We start from the raw sequence: 11520 nt of genomic DNA, 5'->3' as shown, positions 1-11520 counted from the left end.
CATATCTTTATGTGTTACGAGGGCTGACTATTCGGACACCCTTTCGTTTTAAACGAAAGAAATAATACTTGTAATTTAACTTCTCCCGTGCTTAATAAAATAAGGAGTCAATAAAAATTCTCCTTCTCAATCAATAAATTACTATTTTAAATGTTGCCCTCTCAAATCTATTTCACGATTCAATGTACAATATAATATTTGAAGCATTTTCGGAAACCTATTGAATTGAGCTATCAGAACTCTACGCTTGTTTTAATTAGTTCCAATAGTGAACGTTACTGCGATCCAATCGGTTTGCACAAATTCATGGAACGAACGTTTGTGGAAACTTTGCAGTTTACGGAAGCAAAAAGAATTGTGTCAATTTTTTAAATGAAAATGTAAATGCTGGCGTGTAGGTCCTCACAATATCGGATATAAATATTTATGTAAAAAGTTTGTAGAAGCATCTTAGGAAGGACTTCACAGTAGTATCCACCTCCTACATATGTAAGTCTAAACCCAACGCAATAAGCCAGTCTTACGACAAATTATGAAGCTCATGCTTCGGGGATGCCTAACGGTGACTCCTCAGCTTAGAGATTAACTTTTGTACCCATTTACACACCAAAGTTCCACGCGTTGGAAACATTCGTAGGACCATTCATTTGTGGCCATAAGTGGCAAGAATGAGTCTAAAAAATTCTGTCGTTAGGAAAATATGGAACACCACGGGTGCATTGTTCCGCACTCTTACATGGCCGTAAATTGAATTTTTAGCCAAGAAATACTACTTTTCACGCTAGTACACTACTAACGTGTTAGTAGTACACTTCGAAAATTTTGTAAGATTTTCCAGGGTTGCTCCGGAGGCCGGAGTACGTACTCCAAGCCCGGAATTCTCCTATCTATGCGATCGGAAATTTTGCGTACTCCGGCCTCCGTACTCCGGCCTCCGGCCGGCCGTGCGTACTCCGGCCTCCGCGTACTCCGGCCTCCGCGTACTCCGGCCTCCAGAAAAAGCTGCGTACTCCGGCCTCCGGAGGCCAGAGTACGTACTCCAAGCCCGGAGGACTCCGATCTATGGTCTTCAAATGTTGAATTATTCATTCATTCATTATTCATTCAATAAATTACTCACTAACGCGTTCATTCATTTCGAAACTATTTCCAATGCTTCCGAAATTTCGAACCGCGTCCTTCAAACGGTTAAACAATCGGTCAAATCAGCCTCCGACTGGAGTCCAACCCAAATTTCTATGAATACCCGGATCGGATTCGGTTCCGATGCCTTGCTCGACCCGAACTATCTCAACGATTTGTACTCATATCTTCCCCTCGATTCAAACGATTTACTCGGAAATTTGGAAAAAGTCGATAAATTTAATAACTTCCTGGAATCAGTGCCCGCCCTGGGGAACACGATAACCGCGGCGAAACAAACCCTACTGGCGAATGCGAGCTACTACCCGGTCAATGATATGGTCGTCATTTCACCCGGGTTCGTGCACATGCCCCGATTTCATCCCGGATTCTGGGACGTCTTCAAATATTCCAAGTTAGGCGTTACCGTGGGACACGAGCTGGGTCACGCGGTAATAGCGTACGTCATGCGGGGTAAGTGTTTAATTAAAAAGCGATAAAGGCTTGAAAATTATATAAATATGTTCCCCTTTTGAAAAATGGAGCCCACATTCTAAATTAAGGAAACCATCCGGACTAACAACGCGCTTTTGTGAAGTGTAACTCTGCGATTTGGCTGAAATTTTGAAATTATGTGGTCCATGTCAATACAACGAAAGTTTCTTGAGGCAGTTTGTGCGATGGTCGGAGTTTGGCAAAATATTTGAGGTCAAAGTTAAAAAATATGCAATTTTCAGATAGGAAAAAGAATGTAAGTTTAGTTTACTTCTCTCGCCTGGTAAAAATTGCCCATTTTTTTAACTTTGACTTCAAATACTTTGTCAAATTCATACCGTCGGACAAGCTGCCACAGGAAACTTTGGTTGTATTGACATGGATCACATAATTTCAAAATTTCAGCCAAATCGGAGGGTTACACTTCACACCATCGCATTGTGAGTGAATATAGGATTATTTTATCTGCTTAAACTAGATTTTATTTCCAACAAATTACTAATTGTCAACACAATTCAGAGCTCTGTACTAACACGAGTTGATTGGTGACTTACTATTAACAAATTAATCGTGGACATCAATAACAAAGAATTAACAATTCTTACTCTTGATTTCCTACCACGACGACAAAAATCCAAAATGTCTGACTTTGACAACGACTAAAACTCGACTGTGTAGAATTCTTCTACCTACTTACTTACTACGACTTAACAAAGAGGGACGCGCACCCAAAAATCCCACCCTGACGTCACCATGGCAACCACCACCACGTCTCGGGGCAATTATAGACGCGTACTCAACAATTTACAAAAATACATAAAACAATTTCATAACTACATCATTTTACATTTAACAGTGGTTAAGGTATGAGAAAGATGAAAAACAATGAACCACAAACTTATTTTATACAAACTACTTAGCATTTTGAATTGGGGTTGAATTATAAATATTTTGCTAGCATCTTAGTTGGTTCAGTTATGGTCTGTTAGGTAATTAATTACACGTGTTTTATAGCTAAATATAATAACCAATTATAAAAGCATTTGTCGAAAATATAGTTGAAGTTAACTAGTACGATTTTCTAATGGTGGATTTTTAAAATACTTTTGTTTTTTATTTGTTTCGAAAGTAGGAGGAATCGAGCTAGAATTTAGCACGGCTGCAAAATGGATCTTGGGCTTTGTTATTACGAATATAGTTGCAAACAGCTTTTGGACTTGTTATTGAAATGGTTTTATTTTGTATGGTTTTATTTTTTCAAATGTTTTTGACTGTTCGATACAATTCTGTGGCAGCAAATTTCCATTATACTAGGCGACTTTGTGGTTTGACGCGACAAATTTGCAAATATGGTGCTTTTACTCTATTGAAGTGGTTACGAATGACGATCGATCGTTTTTGCACGTACATAAGTACATAGGCAACGAAATTAATTAGAGATAGTTCCGTATGGATGAAGGTTGCACGTGTCGAACTGATATCTAATATTTGTTATATTTCTCATATTTGGCACTTTATCATAATTAAAATACATATGACAATTGCACGGTCCCACATCAAGGCTATCATAGCTATCAAGAGTATAATATATGGTCAACGTCACCCTACACATGCCGTCCTATTGTCAGCGAGAAGATCAACTTGTCTGTTTTGGCCCTCTATTCCGTGTGTGTCTTCGATATGTGATTCAACATCTCTTCAAAATTTTGTCGTATCCATACACCAGATCCTTCGAATTGATTACTCCGGCAAGACGTAGATTAAAGAAAGTGACGAGATGCGAAATTAAATATATTGTGTCATGCTACCCTTTAAACGTTCTTTTGGGAAATGATACTTTTTTTCGATAGATCGACTCCATTCTTAGTTTGCAATACTGCTTTGGATTTGCTCGTCACGGTTTTATTACTCTAAGCAAAATTATTCTAATCGTATATATACCTAGCCATGTTCATAAAATTGTCATTGCAAATCCAGTCATAACCAGGGAATCTAAATGAATGCATAAAAAATTCATGCACTTATGTCAGGTTTATCTGACAAATATGAATTAGTCATTACTCGTGTTTTACAGAGTCGTTCAAAAAGTAACTGCTAAAAAATTAATCGCCTTTGTTCAGATTTCTTTCTACTCTTTTATTAGATCTAAAAGACCATAAAATAGTACACGAAGAAACCTTTCATAAAAGTTATAAGGCTAGTAACGTGATTTTTATGGCAAAATCTTACTTACCCCATTTCTAAAATCGCTTAAATTTCGTTCGCTATTTTACAATTTGAAAAATAAATAAATGAAATAAATTTGAAAAAAAATACGATGAAAATAAATAACAGATACCCCCATTAATTTATGACTTATAGATTCGAGTAAAGCATTCTCGCTAAGGAAATGATCATTGCTGAAAACACCAGTACTTCCGATTTGGTGACCCCTTTCCCCGCAAAGCTTGCCTCGGGTGGAGGACTCGTCGACGGGTCGGGATCTCCAATCCCGCCACAAGTGCAGTTCCCATTACAATCGTCTCCCTTGCAGCTACACAGATTCATCGGGATCCCGGCGGGGGCTCGTTCTGGAAGAACGGGATTTTCGAAAAAGAAACGTTCGTATAGTTTCAGGGCAAGCCATAGGCCGTCTCGGACAAATTCGTCGGAAACGGCGCACTTCGCCCCGCCCAACTGTTCAAGGTTTGCACAGGTTCGGGCAATGATTGTAATATTGTTATCCAGCACCATTTCGACATTGAGGCAAGCGTCTAATGGAGGGTCTTCTGGATCCGAAACGACGCAGGGTGCTATGAAGGCAGTGCTGAGGCTGTCGGCTTCGCACCCAGGGCCGTAACCGAACGCAGGAAAAGTCATGTCTGGCGTGACGCCTCGGAAGTTCAGACACTGATAGCAAGAGATGCCTAAATAAGGGAATTATGGAATTCAATATATAGGTGTAAGGAAGTTCTTGTAGTGAGCGTCCAGGTATTACGTAACAAAATGGTGGATGGCTGGTATTCTTTAGCAAATCTACTTATTGTAACCATTGTTCGGAAAAACCCAGGGTTTCACCCTGAAAACAACTACCCCGGGGTTTTACTGGGTTTTAGTCAATGGTTGGGGTGAAGTAATAAAACTCATAATGCTACGTCAATTTGTTAAATTAATGAATTTGATCAAGATTTATCAAAAAAACTTCAATTCAAAATGCCAGGAACACAAAAAATACAAATTTGATAAAACTCCAAGTTAGGCTGTAAATTATGATTTTTCCATCATAAACAAAAGGATAAAGGTAAGCGCAATGGTTAACTTACCCTCCCCTCGAGAAATGAAGCCCGCCAAAAAAATTAGAAAAGACAATCCCTTCATGATTTTAACTACATATGATGATATCGATATTTAGCAATTTATGAACGTAATTTCCTCTTGAATGATGCAGTCGTGTGTCCTTTTTATTCACAATTCTGACGCGTGTTTTACCACGATTTAGAGAGCCGTTTTCCAATAAATTTCAACAGATTTGGAGAGGCGTTTTCTACATCTGCATGCTTATCTCTTGCCAAAAACAATAAGGAAATTAGTGTCGCAAAAGCATGCATTGTATTGCATATCTACGCGTACATATATTTTTGTGTTACTATTAAGCTTTTAAATTTAATTGACCTCAATTCGTGACTGGATAAATGCAGGCGACTAATTATTATTTAATGGCACAGTTGAGGGCTTAATCCACGAAATATTTACACTTTGGTGACTATCCAAAAGCACAATAAGGATTATCACATTTAGTTTGCACATGTGATAAGAGTTTATGTTTATGCGTGTAAATGTTTAAACAAATGCATATGTACATACTTGAACATATACATGCATATTTATTCGTGTAACAGATAACATGGAGACAAATCTAGGAGGTGTTTTAGTGCCCTGTTTTTGTGAAATGACGGAGGGAACATTCTGTCACATACGGGAAACAAGTAAAAAAAATCGTGACATAACGTCGTTATTAAAACAATTAACATTTTCCATCATGATTATGGAATTTCCCTACATATTTTACACATCACATTACAGGATACATAATCTGAGCTGAATTTAAGATTTTCAACGTGAACGTATAGATTTTTCGTGACGCCATGTGTGTTTGGTATACGAATTGCTAATTTATTTTCCTGTTGGTGACACAACGTCTCCATGATTTCCCACAAATAGAGACTTTTCAAAATTTATGTGCTTCATTTTATGTAATTTGTTTTGAAATTTAAATGATAACAAACAACTTCGTAAGGGAAGCACGATTAGATTCAGTCGAGTTCAATCGAGTTTGATAAATTAATCGATATAAATCGATATTCCAATATCTAATAAACATATATTGAACAACTGAATTAAAAACTTATGTATCTGTTATCTCTTAACAGACTTCGAATCTGGCAGTTTCCGTAATTCCAGGAAATTTATATCCTGCTAAACTATTTACTTACAGTTATGTTTAACAGCAATATCACCAATAGGATTCGTTTACTTCATATTTGTGTTGTCACTAACCTACATATATAAAGCTTTAATAGTTTATTTATTGCTTTTTTGCAATTTCAGATGGGTTTTCTAGATAATGATGATGTATATAATATTGGGGTATATACTCTAGAAACTAAATTTACCCAAGGTTTCCTTGTTCCCGTCAAAAACTATTTTTTACAACGGCATGTGGGAAAAAGTGGGAAAAACAGGGAAAAATGGCTTTTCCCTTTCGAAAAGTGAAAATATGGGTGCCCATATCTTTAGTTATGGGGAGAGCTAACTCCTTTAATAATCAACATTTTCGGAACTGGACTTTTGAATAATTTTGATTGTTTTTACATTTTTCCATTTGAATACATACATGCGCGTTAATTTTAGAGATTTCTCGAATTGAACCGTGTTATCAGCTTATTTTCTTAGAATTTAATGGAGAATACGAACATAAAGTCCTATGACTTTGCAATTTGTAACGAAGTTATTTCAGATTGCCCCACACCCTAGTTTCTCCTATTTACCGCCTAATTTGGGTGGGTGGTAAAATTGACTTTATTTTTTCCCACCGCTCTAATCAATTTGGTTTTACCAGTCGAAAACCTGATTAACCCTATTATCCAATGAGTAAACAAGGATTACTTTGATACATATCTACTTAATTGGTCACAATTACATTGCACACAATAACTTCTTTTATATATACTCTTCTCTTGTATAACCTCTATTAAATAATTTAAAAAAAGAATGAAGTTTTTGATTAGTTTTGTTCATCGATCGGGTTACGTATATACTTAGGGTGTGACGTATCATTCTGCACACAGGAAGTCTAAAATGAATTTCAAGCTGAGCAAAACAAACTGTACCTAGTTTTCTTTCCCTGTTTTGTGTAACTCAATTATATATTGTTGAATTTCGAAGCTTACCTGACAACTTGATAGTAAAGAGAGTAGTGACTTAAATTTTCATATTTTTGGAAGGTAGAAGCAGCCATGATAGCAAAAATACTCTCCCAATACTTACAAGTTATGGGAATTGTACCCAATCTGGCTGCTCTCCTCAAGAAAATCACATTCCACCCTAATAAGGTGTCAATCAAGGAAAAAGTTTCGTCGTATACCTCGGTTACCCATGTCTTTCTCGACAGCATCCTCTTGGTACACGCCCTACCCTTGACCACCGATGATAAAAAATATATCCGTCTTAACAAATCCAGATGGACAGCTGTTAAAATTATATTTGACATCGGATTTGCCTTGCTTCAACTGATCCTAATATTGAAATGGTTTGATAATCAGAGGTCCAATTCGAGTGAACGTGTCGTTACGGATAATTGGAAAAACATCCTCATGACGTTCTTGCTCGTTTTGTTTATAGGAACTTGCTTTGGCCTACTGCACCTGATTCGTTTCCCGAGGGAAATCGTGTGCGTTTTGAATTGTTCTAACCATTTGGAAATGGAAAGGAACCATGAGAGGAAAGGTAGGTCAAAATCTACGTTGAGACGAAGTATGTATGTATGTACTCTTTTGATTTTTAGCGTTTTTTTGTTTCAACAAGATTAAAAATCAGCAAATAATTATAACAGGAGGCATTTCTTCTTTAAAATTACATAGGTGTCCATGGTTATGTTCCGTACTATTTTATTGGGATTATGGTCATTTCCATCATAACAATAACAGCTGCACCATCCACTCTTTTCATCACTAGTTTCGTCAAGCCTTGCATGCCACCTTCCTTCTTCACTATGGCAGCATTACCCTGCAAGGATTGGAACGATATACCTGGACATTTCTTGGCAAAAACGGCACAGGCCCTCTTCGCCGTCTACACGGGTCTAGTTGTTTTCAGCACGACAGAATGCGGCCTTTTTGTTCTTCTACTTTATCCTGTTGCAGTGCAGCTGTTGCTATTAGATGGATTAGAAAGGTATGCTTATGTACACATATATTTAAATAGTCTTGTTACGTATATTTACATTGTACATATGTAAACCATGTTCATAAAAAAGGCTAAAAAAAAGGCTAAAAATAGATTTGTTCAGACATTTATGTTGATTTCTGTAATCTTGGGTCAAAGCTTATTAACATTCGGGAAAACTTTTTACTTTAATAATGGCCCAAGTAAATATTAAACAGAAAATATAGTATGAAATATGTAACGAACTTTCAAGTGTGTTTCTGATATTGAACTCCAAATTATAAATTTATATACGAATTTAATCGTTTTTCAGAGATCTGGATTTAGAAAAATGCTTCCGCAGGATTTTCCTTGTTCAATATAGGAAACTTCAATTGTTATCACGCCTACTCAACAATGCCTGGAAAGACCCTGCCGTGCCATTAGTTGTTGGTTGCGCCATCTTGCTCAGTAGTACATCACTCTATGTCGTCCTGTCCTCCAGCAATCAGATCCCCCAGCCCGTTTTGGCCCTTTATTCCGTCGGGGCGTTCGATATGTTCGTCGTTATTCAGCTACTCTTTAAAATTTTGTCCTTTCCATACACCAGATCCGTCGAATTGATCAATGCAGCAAGACGGAGATTAAAGAAGGGGTCGAGATGTGAAATGAAATATATTGTGTCATGTTCTTCCTTAAAAGTTCATTTGGGAAATGGGACCTTTTTCGATAGATCGACTTCACTCTTGGTTTGGATGACTGCTTTAGATGTGCTGGTCACGTTTTTGTTGGTTTAAGCTTCACTATTATGCGTTTTTTGGGTCATGGGTCCCCTGTTTGAATTTGAAATCCGCCCGCCACCATGTTAACTTACGGACGAAATGAAACAGCGGCAAAACCAGTGGGGCCCATTACCCAAAATATTCATAATATCCCAAGCATCTAAAAGCATCTAAATACATACATATGTTAGGAAAAATTGTCCTTGGAAGTTCAGTCATTACAAAAGTATGTACAGAGAATGTAAATGTATTTATGAAACAAATTTTCTCATCTTCTCCTACCTGTCTTGATGAGTGGCAGATATGTACATATGTAGCATTCGAAATGTTGACAAAATAAAGCAAACTTTTTCTTAGATTTTTCCACTAAACTCCGTGTAATCCAATTATTAAATGTATTTATTGAAAATTCATGCATTCTAACCGTAACGGGCAAAAATTTGCTAATCATTTTGTTTCAGATGACCATTTAATAATTAATCAGTTAAAAAATTGAAATCGATTTTATTCAATTTCTTCATTTTAATTGGTTAATTTTGTATGTACGTACATAAGTCCTTAGCCGCCTGAATTTTCCGGTGTGGAGTGTGGACTGGGGTTAAAAAGAAACTTGGTAACAAGAGTGGTAAAGCAGTAATGGCGAGCGCTCGGCAAAACGTTCTAAACATTGGAAAAAATTGAGTTGTAAGATTTTTTAAGGCCGTAAATGATTACTAACAATATAACCTTTTTTACGCAAAACGTACACTCTAAGAAATTGGGTGATAGGCGCCATCACCGCGCGAGTGGAAACAGCAAGCATCACCGTAATGGTGATAAACCTATCACCGAAATTTGTCACCATTGCTGGTGATCACCACTACCACCGTACCATGGTGATAGCTTCGCTCTACACGTGACTTGCAGAGTGGCAAGTTTGTCGTACTCCACGAACCAGAAACAAATAAAGCAGCGGAGTTGCAGTGGAGTTGGTAAAATTACTTCGTATTTCAAAGTTTAAGAGGAAAAAAATAATACCGTACCGTGCCCAAGTAGTTATCGTGAATTTATAGACACAGGTAAAAGAAATTAAAAGTTAAAAGTTAGCTAATTTTGGCCAAGTTAACTTTGTCTCATTTCTAGTTGGAGAGAAATTTAACTTGGGTGTGGATCTGGAGGACCAGAATGGAGAAATTGAAGGATTTTGACCAGGGAATATTTGCATAAAATTTAGTAGCTTAATTGTTGAATCTGTACATAATTAATTAATATATTTTTTTCCAATTGGTCGGCCAACTGTAATCGATGCGAGTCAATAACGACGATTGTGGTCGCCGGTTGTACTGCAAAAAAGTTGCGGATAGTACAACGTCATCTGTGCAAATAAAAAAATTGTGCCAAAGTTCCAACTAAAAGGTAAAGTAATAAGCTATGATTTCTGGACCAATCTAAATCAACATTAATTAAATTCAGTCAATGTCCTAGATACATGTCGTGACTGGATACTCTTCGCAACTTCAAGTGCTGCTGCAATTCCACAAATGGGGAGGAACAGGTTTTACATATATACATATATAAAATATGAATTATCTGTTAAAGTATTTGAATAAAGCAATAAATTGCGAAAAATGTGACATTTTTGTGTGAAGAAGCGAAATTATTTTTATTTATCGATCACCAGACAGTGACATGGCGAATTAAATATGGTGGTGGTATATCACCGAGCGGTGATAGAAAATATTGATCGTTCCACCACCATCCGGTAGATGTCTACCACCATGATGGTGATGGCACTTTTTATCACCGCGCGGTGGTAGGTGACCACCATTGCGGTAGAGTCACATATAGTCACCGCTTAGTGAAAGTCCGGTGGTAAAATTTCTTAGAGTGTATAGTGGTTAACAAGATACGCAAAAACCACTCAAACCAAAAGTAAGGAATCAAATGGCGCTTATGCATCATTCCTTTGGGTGACCCCTCTTAAGGAAAATATTCGGGGGCAAAATTCCAACGAGCGACTTCTTTTTCTGAAAGGGAAAGAAAATACACTAAAAAGCGAACTTTATTTACACTCTAAGAAATTTTAGTGAACGAAAACGAATTTCCTTATATTTGAGTGCAAATTTGAGTGACTGAAAGAATCCGGCATTTCAGCTGAAACACTGTGAATGAAAGGATTTCTCACCCTAGGCTTAATATGTAATTAGGGCATGGTTAGAAATGAAGTGAGATGAAATGCATTTTGAATGAAAATGAGTGAATGTGAACGAAAATATTTAGTCAGAGGTAGTGATCGCTAATTTTTAAATGGAAAAGTTTTGACCAGATTTGATTACAGGGGCTGTAAACTGTTACGATGGATACAAATAATCGGAAATGTGTACGTCACATAATTTATGAACGTTCCCTACCCATAAAAAAATTGCGGCCTTCCCCTTAATAATTTTTCAGCGAATTTTGACTCTCATATCAATTATGTCGCGGTTATCTATTTATGTAAATAACCAGGAATGTCACCGTATTACGAAACCAATATAAATCTCAATTGCACATGTACAATGGAAAGTTTTAGTTCAAAGTATGACGCAAATGGAGAGATAATTTTGCATATTGTGACATGTGGACAGCAGTATATATATTTATTATTGGAAAGAGCGTGCCTTATCAAATAACTGATATCTGCTCGCTTTGGCACTGATTGACAAGCCTTTCCCAATACATAATTAACGTCAGAACGTCC

General features: G+C 37.0%; 1 protein-coding gene across 1 annotated transcript; it reads right to left on the bottom strand.

The window, feature by feature from the left end:
- Positions 1 to 3738: 3738 nt before the first annotated feature.
- On the bottom strand, positions 3739 to 5093 carry LOC110856612. Its single transcript, XM_022105105.2, has 2 exons — positions 4920 to 5093; positions 3739 to 4523 (listed from the first exon to the last, which is right to left on the bottom strand). Exons 1-2 carry the CDS (start codon positions 4972 to 4974, stop codon positions 3973 to 3975), a joined length of 606 nt encoding a protein of 201 aa, XP_021960797.1. The 5' UTR covers positions 4975 to 5093; the 3' UTR covers positions 3739 to 3972.
- Positions 5094 to 11520: the final 6427 nt, after the last annotated feature.

Source organism: Folsomia candida, unplaced genomic scaffold (genome assembly GCF_002217175.1).
Source record: "Folsomia candida strain VU population unplaced genomic scaffold, ASM221717v1 Fcan01_Sc016, whole genome shotgun sequence".
NCBI classification, from domain to species: Eukaryota; Metazoa; Arthropoda; class Collembola; order Entomobryomorpha; family Isotomidae; genus Folsomia; species Folsomia candida.
The sequence above is the reverse complement of the archived record's forward strand: the minus strand, read 5'-3'. Positions and strand labels throughout refer to the sequence as shown.

Coding starts and splice junctions, on each gene's coding strand:
- LOC110856612 (XM_022105105.2), bottom strand. CDS start 4,974: ATGAAGGGATTGTCTTTTCTAATTTTTTTGGCGGGCTTCATTTCTCGA. Junction 4,524..4,919: donor CTTCATTTCTCGAGGGGAGG/GTAAGTTAACCA, acceptor TCCCTTATTTAG/GCATCTCTTGCTATCAGTGT.